A 23,697-nucleotide genomic window follows, 5' to 3' on the forward strand; every position below is an offset into this window, starting at 1 on the left:
TACTGGTAAAGAAGACCAGAGGAAAAGCAAGTTCGGTGGAGGCTGAGACAGAAGGATAAGGAGAGATAAGTGTAAGAGAGAATAAGGAGGATAAGGATAAGAGAGAAGTCTGGTTGCCTTTTTACATTCTAATCTAAAATGCCAATTTACATCCAAATGGGGATGTTTAGTATATATGGAGTCTATTGATCATAGAAGGTATCTGGATTTTTTTAAAATATGAAACTGAGGAAGAGATTACTTGGGAAATAAGTATGAATAAAAGAAGTCAGGGACCTGGGGATGTGGCTCAGTGACAGTGAAGCTGCTAAGAGGCATGAGTTTTTTAACTCCAGAACTGCTCCACAAGTTAAATGCTCCATAAGTTAAATTCTGCACTGCTATTGTGTTATCTCTGGCATCCCAAATGGTGCACCATGGTCAAACGTGTATGAACCCCACTAAACAATAAAACCAAATATGTAACTCCTAATCACTGCAACTACAGAAAGGAAAGGGAAGCGGGGAATTAATTTTTTTTTTAAATCAGGATTGAGTCCTGGGATACTATAGGTTGGAAAGATGATGAAGAACCAGCAAAATGACTGAAAAGAGATGCTCTATCATGTTAAGAGAGAAAGAGAGGTGTTCTGGATGTCAAATAAATAAAGTGATGCTTTTAAAAAGCAACTGAAGAGAAGGATATACAAAAGATCAATGGAATAGAATCGGGAGCCTACAAAAATTTACATTTAGTAAGTTAATTTTTAAAAATCATTTAGTACGTTTACCAACTTGCAAGAGCTCAGAGAGATACACAGCAGGAAAAGTGTTTGTCTTGTACTCTGTTGATCTTGGTTTGATCTCCGGCACTCCATATGGTCCCCCAAGCATTGCTAGCAGTGACCCCTGAGTGAAGAGTCAAGCATAAGCCCTGAGCTTATTCCTGACCACTCTTGAGCACAGCCAGGTGTGGCCCCCAAACAAACAAAAATGATTGCTTTCAGTTTGTATATGTATTCTGGAGAGTGACTGCTGGATATGGCAGTTATATTTTTAATGTTTGAAGTCACTCAATACTCCTTTCCCTACAGTGGTCATATCATTTCGTAATGCCTTCAATAAGGTACAAATGGTTCCAAGTTCCATACATCCTCGCCAATTTGTTATTTTTGTTTTGCTTTGTTTATTGGAACAATAGCACTCTTAATAGGTGAGAGGTGGTATCTCATCATGGCTGGTTTTGATTTACATTTCTTTTCTCTGAACATATCTTTCAGTTTTTGTTTTTGGGCCATACCTGGTTGTTTTCAGGGCTTAATCATGTCTCTGCATTCAGGGATCACTCCTGGTAGGTTCAGGAGACCATATGGGGTACCCAGGATAGAACTTTGGTCGGCCGCATGTATGGCATGTGATCTACTTGCTATACCATCACTCTGATTATATCTTTCTCTGTACCTGACTAATTCCATAGCTTTTGCATACTCTTTACATACACAAAACAAAAATAATGAAAACTAGCCAAGTTGAAAGGAGGACCCAAAATGGAACAGAAACAGTAACTCTGGGAAATGGTGGACAATCTAGTCCAAGAGGCAATACACACACACACACACACACACACACACACACACTCTGAAGAAGAGTAAGTATATTAATAGATTGCAGGTAATGAGAACTGATTTTTCACTTTCGGGAAAAAGAAGTTATAAAACAAAAGAGAAGGGGAATTTTGTACCACACATCTAAAAGAACAAAAGCAACTAGTGTTGGCGTGGATATGGGGAGAAGAGATTCTCCTTCATTGTTGATGGGAATGCCGACTGGTCCAGCCTTTTTGGAAAAAAAATCCCTTTTTTGTATTGAGAGCGATAACAATTCTTTGCAGTCACTTTTCCATCTTCACAGCTGTTATAGCTTTTACAGCTGTTCATTTTCCCCTCCATTATCCTTCAGATTAAATCCTTATATTTCTTATGATATATATTTTTAATAACATAGGAATACCACTACTTGTTCAGCCATTGATTAAGCTGATTGAATTGGACATGAACTCCACATTCCTTTTTTTAAATTATATCACCGTGAGATAGAGTTACAAAGCTTTCATATTTGAGACTCAGCCATACAATGATGGAACACCCATCCCTCAACCAGTGCACATTTTCCACCACCCACATACAAGTCCTCACCCTGCCTCTATAGCATTTTCCCCAATACTCTCTTTCAAATATTGAGCATTATGTTTTGCTCGACATTTCCCACCACCATTCAAGCCTACCTGCCAGGGGCAGAAGCTAGATAATTTATTTTCCATTGCTCATTTTGAATATCATGAGAGCTCACATGGCTGCGATTGTAAATTTCTAGATTGTACATGGTTGGGTTCTAGAGACATCTATGTTTGGAACTAATCCATTTTGGGATTAGTTGGGAGTCTCTGGGCCAGAGCTGTTGGTTCGCTAAGATGGCACCACGAGGCATATTGTGGGCATGATAGCCAGTCTGCTGGGCAGGCGGGGACCCAGAAAGGGACAGCCTGGGTCCTCTGCTGGGTCAGGGCCATTGGTGCCCTAAGATCCACATTACAAAATTTTCAGCAGATTATATCCAGGTGTGTGGGACCCGGGGCTGAGATCTCCAAGCCTGCTCGGATCGGGACTGGGCCTCTTGCACCCAGATTCCCCCTTTTTCCAGGAGCTAGGCAGTTACACCCAGGGAATTCCCTGGCACTGTGTAATCCCACCAACGGCCAATATCCAGAGACTATGAAACCAAACTCCCAGAAGAGAGCAATGCAGAGTCTCTCGCCCCCGCACCTGGCTGTCCTCACCGGGGCCCCTTGGAGGGGGTAGGCTTCAGTTTCCCTCCCCACCCCAAGCAGAGCCCCCACAGCCTAAGACCTCTGGAGCCCAGCCACAGCCATGCTCAAGGCCCCTCTCCACATGTTCGGATGAGCTTCACGCATGAAGGAACCGGCAGAGGAACCCAGGTGTGTGGGACCTGGGGCTGAGATCTCCAAACCTGCTCAGATCAGGACTGGGCCTCTTCTGCCCAGATCCCCTATTTTCCCAGAAACTGCCCCTGGAATCGTGTAATCCCCTCAAATGCAAACATCCAGACACTATAAAACCAAGCTCCCGGAAGCATCTTATAGCCTAGTTGTCCCTCTGGGAGGGACAACAAAATAAAAGATGAAACCTGGCAAGCTACCAGAGTTTCCTGCCTGCATGAGAGAGCTCGGCAAACTCCTGTGTCATATTCATATGTCAAAACCAGTAACAATGATGGGTCTCATTCCCCTGACCCTGAAAGAGCCTCCAATGCGGCACCATTGAAAAGGACAATAAAGAGAGGCTTTTAAAATCTCAGGGCTAGAACGAATAGATTTGTTACCAACCGCTCGAGAAATTTGATGATCAACAGGATGATGATGATGACCAACTTGCAAGTTGGTAAACTTACTAAATGAGCAAGGGTGCTAAGACCCATGAAGAAAATAACAGTCTTTTTTCCAGCAAATATTTCTGGGGGCCCAGAGAGATAGTACAGGGGTTAAGGCACATGCCTTGAGAGGGTGCTGGATAACAAAGTGGGTAGGACCTTTGCCTTGCACAGGCCAAGTCAGAATCAATCCCTGGCACCTCATATGTTCTCTTGAGCCCACTAGGACTAATCCCTGAGTGCAGAGCCAGGAAGTTTCTATAATTATACTCTGACATTTGTCCACTGATGAAATCACCTAGTGATGCAGTCCTCAGAAATATATTTCCCTATCTAAGTGATGCATGACTGTACAATCAAAAAAATAAAAGCAACAACTTGAAGAGATATTTGTACTCCAAGTTCATAGCAACATTTTTCACAAAAAAATAAAAGATGAAAACTACTCAGCTCCACTGATAGATGAATAAACAAAATGTAATCTATACATAAATAAAATATTCTTTAGCCTTAAAATAGGAAGAAAAGTCTAACATATGTTACAAATGAGCCTTGAAGGTATTATGCTAAACGAAGAAGTTCAGCTACAAAAGGATAAGCACTATATAATTCAACTTATATGAGTTGTCTAGAGCATTCAATTTGTGGAGACAAAAAGCAAAATGGGGAAGTGGGGAGTGTGGCAGGAGGGATACTGAGAACACTGGTGATGGAGAATGGGCACTGGTGGAGGGATGGGTACTCGGATCATTGTATGACTAAAATGTAATCACGAAAAGTTTGTAAATCTGTAACCATATCTCACAGTGATTCATTAAAAAAAAATTTAAAAAAGCAAAATGATGACTGACATTGGCTACGGGGATGGGAGAATGAGGACTTAAGTGTTTAATGAGCACTTGATGAAAATGAAAAAGTTTTGAAAAGATAGTTGCACACCATAATGAATAAACTAAAAATAACTACAATGAAACATTCAAGTTATTTCAGTTTTATCACAACAAATTAAAAATAGAACAATTTTTCTTCAAAGGACTCCATCAGAAAGTAAAAAGACAGCTTACAGATTGGGAGGAAATATAACTCTAGTAAGGAACTTATAATCAGAATATATAAATAACTCTTACAACTCAACAAAAAGACACCTCGATTTTAAAATGGATAAAAGATCTAAACAGACATTACTATAAAAAAAGATAGAAAAATGTCCAGTAATCACATAAAAAGATGTTCAATGTCACTAGCCACCATGGAAATTCAAATCAAAATCATAATAAGACATCACTCATTGTTGTTGAATAACAAACAATACAAACTTCATTTCTGGAAAGGATGTGGAGAAATTAGGACTCTTATATGTAAAATGGCACACTGGCAAAACAGTCTTATAGTTCCTCAAAAGTGTTAAACAGAGATGCCATACTATCCAACAATGACATTTTTGGTAACATACTCAAGAGAGTTGAGAAAATATTATCTACCGAGTACTTGCATGCGAATGCCCACAGCAACATTATCCATAAAGACCAAAAATAACAAGTACTTTGTGAAGAAATAATGAATGGAGCACAAACGGCTCCTCTGGCTCCTGAACGGCCATGATCCCAGAGGCACACAAACCAATCTCAGAACCCAGCGGCATTTGGCAGAATCCCTTCAGACTTATTACTAAGGTATCAGAAATCACACGACATCATATGCTCTTCATAACCAGCAATAGAAAACAAATTATCTAACGATGCCTTTTCAGCAGATCTGATTGTTGGGGGAAATTCCAAATAATAATGGTGGGTCTTTTGTCAAAATATTGAATGTGATCAAAGTGGAGAGAAAGTAGAGTGGAAATCATCTGCCACACAGGCAGGGGAGGGGTGGGATGGGGGTATACTGGGGTTCTTGGTAGTGGAAAATGTGCACTGGTGAAGGGATGGGACTTTGATCATGACCGAGGCTTAAACTGGAAAGCTTTGTAACTGTTCTCATGGTGATTCAATTAAAAACAAAAAAACTGATGAATGGATAAACAAAATGTGGTATATCCATATAAAGAAAAATTATTAAGAGAGATAAATTAAATATTAATATATGTTATAATATAGGAGAATCTTAAGAACATTATGCTAAGAAACCAATCACAAAAGATTACCTACGGTATAAATTCCTTTATCTCAAATGTCCAGAATCAATGAATACATAGAAATGGAAAGTAAATTGGTGATTGAAAGAATCTGGGAGCAAAAAGTAACAGGGAGTGTTACTGTCACTGTCATCCTGTTGCTCATTGATTTACTCGAGAGGGCACCAGTAAGTCTCCATTGTGAGACTTGTTACTGTTTTTTGGCATAGCAAACATGCCACGGGTAGCTTGCCAGGCTCTGCCGTGCGGGCAGAGTGTGACCCTCTACTAAGTAACAGACTTCTTTTTGGGATGATGGAAATGCTCTCGAATTGCTTGCCCAGTAGGATGTTGGTTAAGACTCATAACTTAGCAAACTAGAAAACTCAGGTTCAAGTTTCCCAGGTGCTAATAACATTAACTCCTACCAAAATTTAAGGAATTTGTTAAAAATCTCTGTCTTGATTTTGCCATTTCTATTACTGTTATAATATCTAAAAACCTATTTTGAAGAAATAAAATTTGCTAAGAGAAAAATCTCTTACATCTGAGGAAATATAGCTAGCTTCCTGAAGGTGATATTTTGGTTGTATATTGAATATGTAAATTTTACTGAGCCTATAATGAACATAGCACTTTAGGTTAGAAGGTAACGTGCATATGTGAATATGTAGAGAATAGCAAGTGTAAGGAAAATCTGTGAGATAGTTATTTCTCCCCACGTAGAGTATATTGACAAATTTGGAGAGAAGCCTGGAAGTATAGAGATCAAAGACAATGATTTTGAGTGACCAAATGAAGAATTTATACTTTTTGACTACCTACAAGGCACAGATCTAAGGATATCTAACACAATTTTTTTATTTTTTAATTTAACTTTATGATTTGGTATTACATTCATCTGATTCAGATGTCAAGAAAGTACAAAGGGGTAAACAATAAAAAAGAAATTCCTTGGGGCCGGAGCGATAGCACAGCGGGTAGGGCGTTTGCCTTGCACGAGGCCGACCCGGGTTCGATCCCCGGCATCCCATATGGTCCCCCAAGCACCGCCAGGAGTAATTCCTGAGTGCAAAGCCAGGAGTAACCCCTGAGCATAGCTGGGTGTGACCCAAAAAAAGCAAAAAAAAAAAAAAAAAAAAAAGAAATTCCTTTCCATTCCAAATTTTTTTCACATACCTTTCCTTTTAATCCTCATGATTGTGTGCCAACTTCAAATTTATCTTTGTTAGATATTCTACACTTAAACAAATAAAGACCATAGAATTGCATTTATCTTCTCCCTCCCACCCATTTTTTTTAGTGCTGTGGGGAGAACTCAGGACCTTATACATATAAGCATATGCTCTACCACTGAGCTACACGTCCAGCCCTCTTCTTATGAAATCCATCTTATATGTGCCATTTTACACATTGTCTTTTTTTTTAACATGTAATATATCTTAGACATCTTTCCATTTAAGTAATGAATAATGATCTACCTCATTCTTTAGTGTATAGGAAGGCCATAGATTTTTGGGTATTGATTTATAACCTGCGACTTTACTGTACAAGTCTATTGTTTCTAAGAGTTTCTTGGTAGAGGTTTTGGGTTTCTCTAGGTATAGTATCATTTTTCTGCGAATAGTGAGAGCTTGATTTCTTCCTTCCCTATCTGTATGCCCTTAATGTCTTTTTCTTGCCTAATTGCTATTGCAAGAACCTTCAGTACTGTGTTAAACAGAAGTGGTGAGAGTGGACATCCTTGTCTCGTCCCTGATCTTAGCGGGATCTACCTCATTCTTCAGACAGCTACATTGTACTGCATTTCACTCTTCAGATGTACCAGAAATTTAGGTAATCAGTCTTTTTTTAAAAATCTGCTGAAGGGGCCACACCTAACTTTGCTTGAGTTATGTGGTGTCAAGGATCAAATCCAGAACCTTGTATATGGAAGTGCTCTACCATTTAAGTCATATCCCTGTTCCTATAACCAGGCTTTCATAATGAATATTTTAGAATGCTTTCAAGTTTTGCTATTGAAAACAATGCTTCAAAAATAGCCATGTACATATGTTCCTTCCAATTATGCCGAAACATAAAATATACCTGCAGGATATAATGATATATTCTTAAAAGTGGTGTTGGAGCTCAAAAGGGGTGTGTGTATTTATGTGTGTGTATATATATGTATATATACATATGTATATGTATATATATACATATATTCCTATTTCCTTGCTTAGAGGCCATATCAATGTACAGTACCATCCCACCAACTATGCATGAATGCCTGGTTTCCTTTGTCAATAAAATATGCTTCATAATTAAATTTTGCCTTAGAATGATTAATCAGGTTGTATGCACAAGAGAATAACTTCCTTTACATTAAAAACTGGATGAATACAGCATATGCTCTTTTTATAATTTAATTTTGATTGGAAGAAGTAATTTTAAAGCTATATATCTCCATATTGCCTATAAAAATTTTCTCTCAATTTTTTGACATCAAAAACAATCCCATTTTCCAATTCTTGGTTGAGAAGTCCACAGTTGAAGGCTGAAGAAAGGAAATTTGAGCTATAAAGAGCAAAGTCAGGCTCTTGAGTAGCTCTATAAGCAGTTACTGGACAGCTCTGAATTGGAAATAATGTTTTGTGTTGTCAAGTTTGGATTGGAGTGATAGCACAGCAGGTAGGGCATTTGCCTTGCAAGTGGCCGACCAAGTTCTATTCCTCTGTCCCTGTCGGAGAGCCTGGCAAGCTACCGAGAGTATCCTGCCCGCATGGCAGAGCCTGGCAAGCTACCCATGGCATATTCAATATTCTAAAAACAGTAATAACAAATCTCACAATGGAACGTTACTGGTGCCTGCTCGAGCAAATTGATGAACAACGGGACTCCAGTGCTACAGTGATACAGTTGTCGAGTTTAATACTAGGAAGCTGACAGATAAGGTAATGAGAAACCACCACAGTTACCTAAAAATTGGAGAAGTTGCATTAGCTACTGGAGAAGTGACCATCTTATCTCAGTAAGAAAATCAAGGAGCATAATAGCATGGGATTCTTCCTCAGCCCCGCTAGTTCCTATAAAACAAACCTGCCTCATCCCTCATTTCTGTCTCCTAATTTCCAACTTCTCATTCTGAAGTTTTTGCAGCTATAAAATGCTTTTGTCCCATGTCCCTCCCTTTTGAAAAGGTACTTTCTAAAGCTCCACACATCTCCTCACTGCCCTCATGTCCTGATCAATGGATTGGAAGCTCCCTAGGGACAAGAACTCTTGCTGATGATTTAGTACTCTCTTTCATTCCAATTCCCATAGGGCTGATTGAAGATCTGTACTTAATTTAGATTAACTCAAGTTGCAGATCTCCCCTGTCACTTGTGAAACTCTCCACCATGCTAAGCAACATGTTGGCTAACTGGAGGCCATATTCAACCAGCTATGACCCCATGAAACAGAAACTTGAAATACCTGAATCTATGTCTTCTATGGAGAGATGGTTTGCCTTCTGTACTAGCTCGTGCAAAAGTTTTTTCTGCCTTAATCTTTTCTCTTTTAGAACATTTTTAAAATTGTTGATGCACTTGTTGAGGTAGATGGTCTCTACACATACTTGCTCTAGGCTTATTTGTCCCTGCTTGGGAGATTCGAGCCTGGAACAAGTTTCAGATCCTAGACATGGAGCAAAACTTGGCAATGAACACTGGAGAGGTGAATTGCTAGAAGCCAGAGAGAAGTTGTTGTGATCTTGAAAGCTTTGGTCTCCCTGTGTGGAGATGCCCACTCCCCCAGAGACCACACTGAGTAAGCTCTCCTGGCTCCCAGGACTCTCCACTGAGAAATCATGGATACCACCTGAACTCACTGTCCCAAGAAGTCTATCACTATTCTCTGACTGGGAACCACTCTCGTTGCTCTCCAGGTCCTCAGGACTGATGGATCCGTTGTTCTCCAGCTTCTGAAACACTCCCTGCAAAGCTGAACGAAAGTGGTGAATTGCTCGACCCAATTTACTTGTATGATACTTGATTTCTGCATCTTCCTCTTCCTGTGAGCCACTAAGACCACAAGGGGACTTCTCAAAGACATCCTGAAGGACATGAGCAGCACACTCCTCTTCATTCAAATCAATATGAACCATGTCATTGAAATTCTTGGGCCCTGTGAAAATTTCCTCCACCATCTTGTCACAGCTCAGAGTTGTAAACACTCTGGACTTGTCTGTCAAAATGTCCTCCAATTGCTTTGAGCTCAGAATACCCAGCCCAGCTTCACAGGCCAAGAGTTTGTCCTCTGTCTTTAGCAATTCAGATAATGATAGGTAGTTGCTGGCCTCACTTTTATTACTGCAGTCATTTTCCCTTTTTGCTATTTTACATGCTTCAAGTCCTTGACTGCACTGTTTGAAAACCTGGGGTTTTCCATAATCTTCCTCTTTTGAAATTAACATTAGAGAAGGTTCTTCAAATTGGCAAAGGGTGGACAGAGAAGATTCTTTACCTGTCAGTTCACCACAGTTGCCACTAAAAACTTGTGATGTTCCCGGTGTTCCTATTTCTTCATCCACTGGCTTAGACATATCATTTTGCTTTGCCAGACTGTTCTTCGGTGGGAAGCAAAGGACTTTCTGCTCAGAGGTTTTGGCTTCTCTATGCTCATTCTGGTGTGCTTCTTTTGATATGCTCTTTTGGTGTGCTTCTGTCATGAGCTCACTGTCCCCTGTATCTACATGAAGAAATGGTTTATCCAGGTTTGAAGAATCCACATTATGATACTGAAGTTGCTGTTTGGAAAATGTTAAGGATTCTTTTGGGAGATTTTTATTACTCTCTGGGCAGCTTGGTTCATTGCTGGTGGCAATCCAGACCCCTACATTCTGCAAGAGGGCAGATTTCTGCAAGATAAAGTCTCTATGTGCTAGATGAGTCAGCTTTACAACAGTTGGCCTGGGAGCTGTGGCTTGGCCTTCCCTATAAGCCTCTCTGATATACCTGTTGCACTGCATGCCATTAATACAGAGGTGCTTAGCCAGGAAGCTATGCACCAGCTCCATGGTATTTTCCCCATCTTGCTCAGGAAGTCCATACAGATACAGAATGGCTTCCTCATTGGGTCTGTCCACATGAGGTTCTGGAGCCTTTTCTCCTATACATACCTTGGCCAGGGAGCTGCTGCCCACCTGTAAGCCTTCTATTTCACTTAGAACTGAGTCTACACAGTTAGACACTTCATCTACTGAACCCCGGACTAGGCTCAAATGCTGACGCAGCTCAGCAATCTCAGTCTGAAGATGGCTGATACCTTGCAACTCTCTAACAATATATTCTACTACATCCCCCAAAGGCTCTCGCTGTGTATGGCTGCATCCTTGGCTGTAGTCTCTAGACAAAAAGAACTTTGTTGGATTCCTCTCTGAGGTCTCTTGGCAGCTTGTGGAAGTACTGGTAGAGGTGAGGTCTTGAGATCCAGATCCTGAAGGACCTACAGTAGAATCTCTAGAAAGCTGGTTGTTGGCCTGATGTCCAAAGTTGCAAGGTTGTGCCAGGCCCCCATCCTTATCACCACTGTTGGCTGAGTCTTTAGACTCATAGAAAGGTGGCAGGGAGCTGTCCTCTAGTGAAGATCCAGAAGGTCCTGCGGACTTGCTCTTAATGCCACACACAGATTCTACCTTAGTTTTAGTTGGGGAAAGCCTGGAGGAGGGTCCCAGGGTAACCATGATTTCTTCCTCTGACTCTTGTAATAATCGCTTCATTTTCTCCCTCAGTTGTAATTTTTGTTTCTTTCCTTTACTTTTTGTTAGGATGGTTAACTGAGTTTATCTTGGAAGACAATGCCCTGTCCTGTTCCTTTCAGTCTATTTTTAGCAATTATTGCTAGCTGATGCCTTGGGCTTAGCCCGAAGTGTTGCCTGAAATGGTCCCATGTGTGGTCTCCAAACCTGGTACATGCCTCTGGATCCTGGCTTGACTCTTATCCTGCAGCTAGTGAAAAAGGAAAATAGTGCACTCAGGTCAGAAAGCAGCAAGGTCATTTTAATCTGAATCAAGCTTGGGAATCAGAATATGACCTAAGGCTGTAGGAATCAACCTTGACCTGCTTCCCAGTTGTGGCCTTAAAGGCTATAGGCTGTGAGTTCTTTTTCCTAGGCTTCCTATCAGAGTATTAATGTAAAAACAAATTAAGTATTTGTGTTCTGGGCAAGTACCACCTAGAGGTAGTGGAATTGAACAAATTCCTGGGAAATAGGTGAAAGAGTAACTCCTGGACGAATGGTCAATGAGTAACCAAACCTTTGCAAAATTCAGCATGAGAGTCTGCTCAAAAATGACCACTATCAATAACAACAAAATCAAACCAACCAAACAAATAGACAAAAACCTCAAATCACATACACAGTAAAAGAAAAGTCACAGAACGACTTTTGTTTGATTAATTTTTCTGATGAAAACTCAGTTCCTCGAAGGCAGCTGGGGTAGAAAAGAGTCCCTAAGTCAATGATGGTTGGAGGAATCGCTCGGGATGGGAGATGTGTGCTGAAAATAGATAAAAGACCAAACATGATGGTCTCTCATTATCTGTATTGCAAACCACAATACCCATAAGTAGAGAGAGAGTGAGAGGGAAATTGTATGCCATAGAAGCAGACTAGAGGTATGGGGGAGGCATGGGGATGGGGATGGGGGGAAGGAGGGATACTTAGGACATTGGTGGTGGAAAATGTACACTGGTGGAGGGATGGGTGTTTAATTACTGTATGACTGAAATGTTAAAGTTTTGTAACTATAGCTCACAGTGATTCAATTTTTTAAATTTTTAAGAAAAGACTCAGCTCCTTAAAGCTTGTAACATGAACTGTTTTCCCTTCATTTAGTGACAGCAGCCCTTCAATTGGAGAAAGGACCAAGATAAGCATTTTAAACTTTGAGAGGGAAGGGCTGACAAGACAGCACAATGGGTAAGTCTCTTGCCTTGCATGTGATACCCCATATGGTCCACCAAGCACAGCTCTCAAGGGCTCAGGCTCAGCTGGAGTCCTGTATCCCATTTAATAGTCCCTAGGGTGGGTGTTGGAACATTATATGTCTGAAACCAAATCATGAACAACTTTGTAATTGTGTATGTCACTGTGATTCAATTTTTTTTTTAAAAAAGGCAGAAAAAAATAGGGGCATGATGCAGCCTTATCGATACATAAGTTCAACTTTTCTAACCCGCAAATCATCTTCAGAGCCAAAGAAAGGTGATTTTTTCACCACTGTCCACTGCTAAAGTAAAAGAGGGTCTTTAGCTCTGTGACTGGACTCAAGATAAGAGTGCTTGGGATGGGTGGGACTTGGTTTCATTAGAGAGGGCTCCAGATGCTCTGTGTTCTCCAAAAAGGTGAAGACAGGACTGCCTCCTATCAACAAGATAATCAATAGCTGTGGTACATAGGCAGAGATGACTTTTACCCGCAGTGGAGTTGCAACTATTGATATTTTTGCTGGAAAAGTGCAAAATGTAAGAGGCAAGCAGAACGGAAAGGTACAAAGAGACAGGGTGGGAAGCAGAGAGCCCAGGAATGCATGAGCCTTCCAGTACTCTTCTACTCTACTGGGTCATACTGGGAGGTGTAAAATGGGATGGTAGACACTACCCTCATGGCTTTTTTTTTTTTTGAAACAGAAATAGTTTTCCCATTTTCTGGATTTCATCTAGATTTCTAACTCTTTTAAACCCTTGCCTCCTTTTCTTTTCCGAGTACAGTTAACCTAAAAGGCTTCCAAAGCAATTCATCTTCAGGAAAGGTCATTATCTACAGTCTACCAGTTTGGAAGTTGAAAGTATTATACTTCCCCAGATCAGGAAGAATCAAAAGAATGAGTCACAAAACTTGGGATAAATATGAAGTTGAAATCTTCACACACTTCCCTCTAAGAAACCTTGTCTATTGGATTAAAGTAGAAGTCAACCAATCATAGGGGAAATATATTTATATAGATGTAGATAAAAGCACACAAGGCTCAACCTTTAACAACATGTTACTAATCTCTTCATTTTTAGTGGATTATTCATAACAAGGGACTGGAGTGATAGCACAGGGGATAGGGCATTTGCTTTGCACGTGGCCGACCCGGGTTCTGGATTCCTCCCTCTCAGAAAGTCCAGCAAGCTACTGAGAGTATCCTGCCCACACAGCAGAGCCTGGCAAGCTACCCGTGGTGTATTCAATATGCCAAAAACAGTAACAAGTCTCACAATGGAGACATTACTGGTGCTTGCTCAAAGCAAATCGATGAACAACAGGATGACAGTGCTACAGTGCTATTCATAATGAGCAATAAAAAATAATTTATTTTGGTTCTCCATTGGGGGCTCATTAGTTTCCTTCAAGGTACTTGTCCAAGTTACTTTGCCCTATCTTGGCCCATCTATTCCAGCCAAATCTCTAAGTTTCATAAAAAAATATAAAAAATCACCATATCTCCTGCATTCTTTTCTTAAGGAATACCTAAGGCTGGGGGAAATCAGAGAGCTGTTTCAAAAGACATTTGTACTTGAAAGGGAATATATCAAAACAAAATGAATTAATCAAAGAGTAAAGCTTTAATGATGGAAAGCTGAGCACTATGGACAGGTTACAGAAAAAAAAACCTGCATCAGCAGCAGTTTACTAGAACAGTCAAGAGTTGAAAAGTTCTTCAGTTTTCTGAAATGGCTGATTTTTTCATCCCTCTGATTATCAGAAAAATGTGATTAGGAATATGAGCTTTCCTTGTAAAATTTCTTCTGACCAAATTCTTAGCTGGGAGGAAACAAGAGAACTTCTAGGATTAGGCCAGAACACTATATATAAATAGAACCAGGTTCTCATCTTGTGTGGAAACAAAAAGCCTAGAGAACAGGAAAACCAAGAATTTTAAGCCCTAACCATCCCATCCCCCTATGAAGATTGGATCCTTTTTTGACTACTTACCATTGGGTTGGGGGTGCGGGGGGAAGAGGGATATTTTTTAGAGCCACAGCAGGCAGAGATACTCTTATGATGTCAATCTCGGGGAAAGAATCTATGCTTAATCTTTGCTTACAGAATAGCTGGTCAGAGAAAATGAATAGGAACACAAGGTTTGAAGAAATTAGCCAAAGAAAATATAGACTATCCTAGATCAAATGCCTAGAATGGTTCCAATATTGGAGTACCTAGGAGGAGTCCAATTTATAGACACAGCATCTGTTGGCTAGCATACAATTACCTCAAAATGAAGAGTGAATACCAGTCAAAAAAACTGGGTATTCTGTGTCCTTTGTCCTTTTCACGGCTCCCTTTTAGTAGAAGCAAAGTTAATCATAACAAAGAACATAAGGAATTTTTGAAAATACACCCATAGAATTTGATACTCATGACGAAGACTTTCTCCTTTGTGTCAGGCTAATCCCCTAATCTTGGGTTCTCTTTTGTCCAGTTTTAGCAAAAATTCTGCTGAGTCAGTTCAGTGAAACCCTCTCCCACCTTTGATAGTTGATCAAATTCCTCATTCTCAATCCTTCATATCAGTGGCCCCTCCAACACACTGGTTAACTTCCTAGTCTTGTCCTTCAGGTGAGAAGTGCTGTTCTATACTCTTACAAAGTATCTTTCTTTCACAGAACCTGTTACCACCTGATAGATTATCTAATATCTCTCTCTCTTAATTTCTTTTACTGAATATGAACAGCGATTCTTTTTTGTTCAATGCTAAGTATCCAATACCTAAAACCATCCCTGGCACATACAAAAAGGTGCACAAAAGCCAAAGAGATAGCTCAAACAGCTGAAGCACAGGCTTTGCATGTGGGAGGCACAGTTTTGATTCCTGGCACCACAAGTTTCCCTGAGCACTGCCAGGAGCTACCTCTGAGCACCAAGCCAGGAATAGTCTCCAAGTATTATGACTACTCATAATACTTATGGCACCCCACTCCCCAAAATACCCACAAGAAAAAAAGGATGACTCCACCAAAATTAATTTTGCCTTTGAATGAAAGAAACCAAACAAATAGTGAGAAAATGCTGGAGTCCTTTATAGCAGTATTTCTCAATCATTTTTCTGACTGGCTTCCCTATTCCTAGTCTAATGGTGGTCCCCTATTTAAAAAATTCACCTGAAGCCCCACTAAAATATAATTCTGGGGTTCTCCCAGAGAGACATATGGCCCCAGTTGAGAAATGCTTCTTTGGAGATATCTCAGTCCCAAATCTCATATTATATTATGATACTGTCTATGGAGTAGCTTACTAGGCTATTGTGTTTTTTTCCTAAGTTAAATTTGAGGGGTTTTAGATAGGGCAGGTAAGAAAGATTCTAAAACCTATTAACTCAGTCTTATAACCCTAGGATCACCTCTTAGAGTTAATCTGTTTTATTTTGAAATACCTAAATGGAAAGCTCCTCCTGACAACCCAGAGAGAATATAAACCCCATTAAGTTAGAAAATGTACCTTCACATCAAAAAGAACAAGAACAACCTATGCTGATACGAATATGGGGATAAAAGGACTCTCTTTCATTGTTGGTGGGAATGCTGACTGGCACAGCCTTTTTGGAAAATAATATGGGCATTCCGCAAAAAACTAGAAATTGAGCTTATATATGACCCAACAATACCACTTCTGGGAATATGTCCCACATCTGCAATGGTATATTTATTGCAGCACTGTTCACAATAGCCAAAATCTGGGAACAACTTGACTACCCAAGAACAGACTGGTTAAAGAAACTTTGATACATCTACACAATGGAATACTATACAGCTATAATGGAATACTATGTTAGGAAAGATGAAGTCATGAAACTTACTTGTAAGTGGATGGATAAGGAGAGCTATTATGCTAATTCAGAAAGAGAGGGACAGACATGGAATGACTACACTCATTTGTGGAATATAAAATAACATAATATGAGACTTATACCCAAGGACAGAAGAGACAGGGGCCAGGAAGATTGCTCTATGGTTGGAAGCCTGCCTCATGAACTGGGGGGAAAAGCAGCTAAAATAAATGATCACTAAGTCAATGATGATTGGAGGGATCACTCGGGATAGGAGATATGTGCTGAAAATAGATAAAGGACCAAACATGCAGGCCTTTCTGTATCTGTACTGCAAACCATAATGCCCCAAAGTAGAGGGAGAGTAAGAAGGAAATTGTCTGCCATAGAGGCAAGGGGTGGGGTGGGGTGGAGGTGGCGGGAGGGGTGCTGGGGACATTGGTGGTGAGGAAAATGTACACTGGTGGAGGGATGGGTGTTCGATCATTGTATGACTGAAACAATCATGAAAGAGCTTTGTAACTATCTCATGGTGATTCAATTTTTTAAAAAAAAGAGGTAAACAAGGTAAAAGAGAAAGAAATGTGCCTTATTGTTTTTGAATCCCTAAGGCTCAGCACTGGGCATGACCTATAAATAACACATGACTAGACACAGTGAAAAATCAGTGCCATGGAAAGAATAATTGAGTGGTGGTAGAGTTGAATTAAAATCCAAATTCTTAATTTCTATTCTACTCCTATTTCCACAATAGCATGCTGCCATCCAGTTCCAGATTTCCTTCCTGATTCATGATTTACACCTTTCTATTATAAAACTAGTTAGAAACTCGCCCCCTAAATATAGTCAATTTGCAAGGAACTCACTCAAGACAAATACAGAAAGTAGTGGCAGCACCAGTCTCTGCTGGACTGTCATTTAGCTGGTATCCATCTCTCCAGCACATGAAACTGATAGAAAGAAGCCCTGTATTGATTCACTCCATCCCCAGGGACAATATTAGAGAATTTCCATTTTCTCTTTCCATTGGAAGAGGAAGCCTAATCCAAGTACTGATGATAGGTCTAGAACAGCATTGTCCAACAGAAATGTAAAACAGGCCAAATTTTAAAACTTCTAATACTCACAAATGTAAAAAGAAGAGGTGAAATTAACCTTATTACATAAATTTACCTTAATAATGTAAAGCTACACCCCCCAAAAACCTCCATAAGCTGAAAATATCATTAAGTCAAATATGCATTTAATACACCTAATTTACCATAGCTTAACCAAGCCTACTTTAAACATACTCAGAACACTCAACTAATAGTTGGACAAGATTACCTAATACAAAACCTATTTTAGAATAAAGTTACAAGTATCTAAGGTAATTTATTAAACAACAAAGTATGAGTTATAGCCACTAATTTACATAGCTGAAAGATCAACTGGGTCTGAAGAATAAAACATTAAACTATAATTAACTGCTAGTTAATCAGAATCCTACAAAAATGGGGTCATCAATTTCTCTTCTATATTGAATGAGGTTTTAGAATATCTAATAAAAGGCACTGGGCCATCAACAAAAAAGCTGAATTACAATTACAATTTCTGCTGAATGTATAACACTTTGACACCACTGTAATACTCAAATGATCACTACGTTGAAACATCATAACTCAGAATGGTGTGTATTTACTTTAACTCATTGTAGCACTGTAGCACTGTCGTCCCATTGTTCAGTGATTTGCTTGAGTAGGCACCAGTAACATCTCCATTGTGAGACTTGTTGTTACTATTTTTTGGCATATCGAATACGCCAGGGGTAGACTGCCAGGCTCTCAGAGAGGGATGGAGGAATCGAACCCGGGTTGGCCGCGTGCAAGACAAACGCCCTACCCACTGTGCTATTGCTCCAGTCCTTTTAACTAATTATCCAAAATAATTTCTGTTATTACGTATTGAAACAATAATCATGTTTGCATTCTTTTTTTCATCCTGAGTCCTTGAACTCTGGTATGTAGTTTACTTTTACATCTCAATTTAAACAAGCCACCATTCAAGTACTCAGCAACTACATATGGCTATCATGTTGGTCAGTGCAGGTCTAGAATGTTGGCAGGGGACAATCTATAATCTGGCAAAGAGTATGCTCACTGCAAAGAGTATGTTGTTATCCCAGGACAAGATATTTTAAAAGATGCTACCTCTTTTCAGGGAAGACTTAGTGACTACTTAGAGACAAGAACTTCTCAATGTAGCTGGATCAAAGATACGCTATCCTATACAACTCACATTGGAAGGAAACATAACAATAGTAAAATTATATTTGTATAGATTGTTACAGCTTACATAATTCCTATTTTATCATTATAAGAACATTTGATATCAGAGGAAAGAACTATATATTCATAATATATAATGAATTTATCTCTTTAGTAAATGAGAAGGTGAAGCTCAATGAAGCTAAATGACTTGACCAAGGTCACTGAATAAAGCTAGGATTTAAAAGAGGCCTTCAATCTACAAAGTTATGTCATGGATGTATGATGAAAAAAGTGCTAAACAGTCAGATTATGCACATGTAAGCACTCTTGAGATTGAGAAAACTCAAGATGATTTTGCTGTTTATATTGCATATGCCATATGCCAATCGCTTATATGAATGCATGAGAGGGATAAGTCAATACTCACACTAAAGATAAAGACTGCCTGAACTCACAGTAGAAAATTTGAAAAGTTTCTGGATATACATAGGCATATGTAAGAATATGAAGGTTATCTGAGTACACACATATATGCATGAGATAAATGAACAAGATATATAGCTATAAATGAAATATATAGATGGATGTGCATGGAGGAAGACAGCTTGTGTCAACTTACATAAGATGAATGGATGAGTGGTTTATACGTATGTACACAAAGGATGAACAAACAGGTAATATATAAACATACAGACATATTAAGATGAAGAAAATTATTTGTATACAAATAAGAACAAAAGCAAATGAGTGGATGGGTTATTTATATACATATAAAAATATCAAGGAGTAATGTTTGATTAGATTATCAGTAAATAAACACGTGCACATGAAGATTTTACCCTCTGTACTGAGTGTACTATTTTTCACTCATTACAATGACCCTCACTAGCAGGTTGGCTCAAGCAGTTATGTAATTAATATAACTGCTCTGTATTCCACCCACAAATGCTTTGCTTTTGTCCCCTCTTGTCATTCAGAGTCAGTCATATACTCAATATCACTTACCTTGTTTCTGCAACCAAATAAGAGTTAAAAAAATGAAAAGGGAAAAAAACACATTAAAACCATAAATTTTCAAGTTTTAAAATGCAAGTGCTGTTTTTAAGAGGAAGAAATCCATTCAGAAGCACTCCATGGTTTGAGAGGAAAGCCACAGGATGAACTTTAAGCCCGAACACTGCTGCTTGCCCAGCGGAAAAACAGAGCCAAGAAGCTATTATTCTCAGTTACACCCAGCTGGCTGGCTCCACCGTGCAAAGTTGATGAAAGGAACAATGCCCAGCAAAGCAAGCTCCTCAGCGAAAGATTAGGCAGGAGTCTTGCTGGTTGCAAATCTAGGAATCCAATCTGGTCCACACCTTCTGCTAAGGGGAATTCTGATGGTCAGCCTGCTAAACCAGCCAAACTTCAACTGGATGTGGAATTCTAACTCAATTCATTCCGGGATTTGAGTCTGAGACAGAAAGCAGGGCAGCTACTGCTCCTGCTACTGTTCCTGCTGCTGCTCCTCCTCCTCTCCAGCTGCTTCCTGCCTGCAACCTCCCATAGGGCAGCAGCCCTCCTCACACGTTCCTGGTGCACACACCCCCTTTCCCAGCACACTCACGCACATACAAACCTCGCCAGCAAGCTCACTCACACACCCTTGGTGAGTGTCTCTCCCTCTCACTAAATATAGATCTTTACTCTCTCCCCTCCTCCATCTCTTCCCCTCATTCTTCTCCCTCCTCCTTTCTTCTCCCCTGCTTATCCACCTCTTTTATGTCTGGTCTATAGGATATAAAGAGACATAAAACAGAAACCAGTACTTTGAGGTGTTTCAGCCTCAGATGAAAACAACACAGCAAGAAACTGCTGGGACAATACTAAGGGAGTCTTCCCTTGTACAAAATAAGTTCTAGGGATTTTTATTTATTTTTTGATAGTTTGTTGAATTTATACATATGTATATGTAGGCATATACATATATGTATATATGCATATATATATGTATGTACATATATAATGTACTATGACATTTAACCAAACTAGAGAATAGATAAAGTGTCTAAGTGCGGTTAATATCATATAGAATCATATCTTCAAAGTAAATACCTATTATAGTTCTCTGAAACAGCCAGAACAAGAGAACCCACTAGAAAACAAGAACTCCCTATGGACTGCACTCATTTGTGGAGTGTAGAATAATATCACATTAGGCTGACACCCAAGGACAGTAGATACAAGGGCCAGGGTAATTGCCCCATAGCTGGAAGACTGCTTCATGAGCGGAGAGGAGAAGGCAGATGGAATAGAGAAGGGATCACTAAGAAAATGATGGCTGGAGGAATCAGTCGGGATGGGAAATGTGTGCCGAAAGCAGATAATGGACCAAACATGATGACTTCTCAGTGTCTGTGTTGCAAGCCATAATGCCCAAAAGTAAAGAGAGAGTGTGGAGAATATTGTCTGCCATGGAGGCAGGGGGAGGGTGGGAAAGGGGGGTTATACCGGGAATTTTGGTGGTGGGGAATGTGCACTGGTGGAGGACGGGGTGTTTGATCATTGTGTGATTGTAAACCAAACATGAAAGCTTGTAACTATCTCACAGTGATTCAATAAAATAAAAAAAGAACCTCCTTATGTTATGCCAGTATAATAATTATTGTGAAGTAGAGGAAGCAGAGTGAACTAAAATGGAACCACTACTGCAGAAACCAGAACAATAAATTGTTCTGGTATACAATCCAGAATTAGAAACTAAAGACCGAAAGTGATTCCACATTGACCAAAAGTTGCCCTCAATGCAGGGCCCTGATTTCAAGATTCCAAATTTCCTGATCCCTCCTTGCAGTAGCAGTCCTGTCTCTCTGGAGACTTGAACTCATGTGGTCATAATTTCTAATAATTCAAGAATTCTAGTTAGTATTCATCGAGAAATTAGATGTCCCAAATCTGGGAAGATAGTTCAATGCACTGGAGCATTGAATGCAGACCTTTGCATGCAGAGGTCCCAGGTTCAGTCCCTGGAATGTTGCATGTTTCCCCCAAGCACTTCCAGGAATAACCCTCAAACTCTGAATGGGAAGTGGCCCCTGAGCACTGCGAAGTATGGTGCAAAAATAAAATAATAATAAGTTGACTGTCTTAAGAGGACTCAAATATTTTCTTATAGCATAATGCCCAGACACAAGCCACAAGCCAGGGACCCTAAAATACCTGGATCATAAAATAGCAAATACATGAAATATGTGCAATTATTTTGCACTGTCCACCACAGACCAGGAAAAGCATTACTTGATGAACCTAAAGAACCATCAAATCATTCTCAAATTCTTCCAGCACTTAGATTAATCATAATGACTGAAATAATTCCTATTTTACCATTTCTGATTCTTATCACCCTCTTGCTCCCTCCACTCCCTCCAACCCCCCACCATACATACACCTTTCTTAGGTCTTAGCAAATCAAACATATTTGATTCTGTTTGATTTGCCTGGCAGGCACAACCAGGCTCTTAAACCATGCTGCTTTTGATGCCCTGCAACATTCCTCATGACAATCCACAACCAGTGAGTTTATGGGGATACCCTAGGATTCGTCACTGCATAACAGGCAATCCTATATATGGTAAATAAACTGAATTAAGCATGATTTTCTTGCCATATCCAGTATCCTGTGGAGAAAGTGTTGAATCCAGAGCCAACATTTTCCTCCCTTCTGTTTCCTTCCAATAACATTGCTTCCCCCTCAACTGAGGAAAATAATCTGGATTCCACGAGATGCTAAACAACCCTTTTCTTAACCATCTACCTCATTATGCAGCCAGCACTGACAGTACAGCATAACTCCTAACCCAGTCAGGAGCTGGCTAAATGACAAAAGAGATAAGGACTGACAGTGTAACTATAACCACATTTACATACAGGGGAAAAAAATAACTTGAAAATTGTCAGGTTTCAGGGAAAGTCATGGCCAATTTATTGTGTAGAGCATCCCATATTTCAGCCCTGAAAACGAAGTAAAGTAAAATGAGAAACATGGGGAAGACTGATCAAATCAAAATTCCCTCCCCAACTCTGCAACTGCTTCTTCAGAGCCCAAAACAGAAGCTATCATTATCAGGTTTGGGTCTAAATCTCCTGATTGAGGATAAATTCAAACATTCAAGACTGGAGAAGATCATCAGAGCCAGAATATTGTATATAGAACCTACTTCTAAAACTGGAGAAAAGTACAGGGACTAAGGTTGCTTGCTTTGCATATGGCCAATCCTGATCTGATTACCAGTACCACATGTGATTCCATGAGCACTACTAGAAGTGATCCTTTAGTATAGAGCCAGAAGTCAGCCCTGAATACAACCAGTGTGGCTCCACCCTACCTTGCCCTTCCCTACTCCAACACCAACACCACCACCTCCTTTCTCTTCAAGAACTTACTTCTTACCTCATCCACTAGTGACTCCAGAACCTTGGATGAGAACTAAAACTAATGTCAACCTGTCCAGCACATCTATCTACCCAAATACATTCTGCCCACTATCTAAGCAACTTGATTTTTCCTGAAAAATAAAAGCTCAGATTAAAAAAAAAAATGAGGTACAACAGGGAGACTGGAGTGATAATCCAGCAGGTAGGGCAAATGCCTTGCACACGGCCAACCAGGTTCAATTCCCGGTATCCCATCAGGTCTCCTGAGCCCCACCAGGAGTAATTCCTGAGCGTAGAGCCAGGAGTAACCCCTGAGCCTCACTAGGTGTGACCCAAAAAGAAAAAAAAAGTACAACAATCACTCTCTTATGTAATAATCTCAAATTTCACAAGAGAGCACACATTTGACTATTAATTGCTCTTGTATTTTTCTATTTTCCTATGTTTCAGCAAAATCAAGGAGAAAAATGAACAGGTAAATAGCAGTCAATTTAAGCTCTGGATTAAGGAAAAGGGGGTAAAAAGCAGAGCTCCTTCTCAAGTCTCCATTCTAAGGGATCCATTATAAAACATATGGCCAAAGGACAATCAGACATACCTCATCGGTGGACTAATACTTTGGGATAGGTATATTCCAAAATGTGTTTCCTAAGCCATATGATCATCTCTGCAATCCTCATTTGTCACAATGAAACCAGCTAGTAGGAATTCTGCA

At 39.8% G+C, this 23,697-nt stretch overlaps 1 protein-coding gene across 2 annotated transcripts in view; it reads right to left on the minus strand.

Annotated features, from left to right (window-relative positions):
* Nucleotides 1-23,697, minus strand: part of UNC13B (unc-13 homolog B) — a 223,837-nt gene that overhangs the window by 44,478 nt on the left and 155,662 nt on the right. The window contains exons 1-2 of one of the 2 annotated variants that reach the window (XM_055136348.1): nt 19,575-20,047; nt 9,002-11,514 (exon numbers count right to left, since the gene is read on the minus strand). The exons of the other annotated variant lie outside the window; for it this stretch is intronic. Of the exons in view, the coding sequence (XP_054992323.1) occupies nt 9,002-11,285 (2,284 nt within the window). The 5' untranslated portion in view covers nt 11,286-11,514; nt 19,575-20,047. Of the gene's footprint in view, nt 1-9,001; nt 11,515-19,574; nt 20,048-23,697 lie in introns of those variants that run through there. 2 annotated transcript variants of the gene reach the window in all.

Source organism: Sorex araneus, chromosome 1, assembly GCF_027595985.1.
Source record: "Sorex araneus isolate mSorAra2 chromosome 1, mSorAra2.pri, whole genome shotgun sequence".
In the NCBI taxonomy this organism is placed as follows: Eukaryota; Metazoa; Chordata; class Mammalia; order Eulipotyphla; family Soricidae; genus Sorex; species Sorex araneus.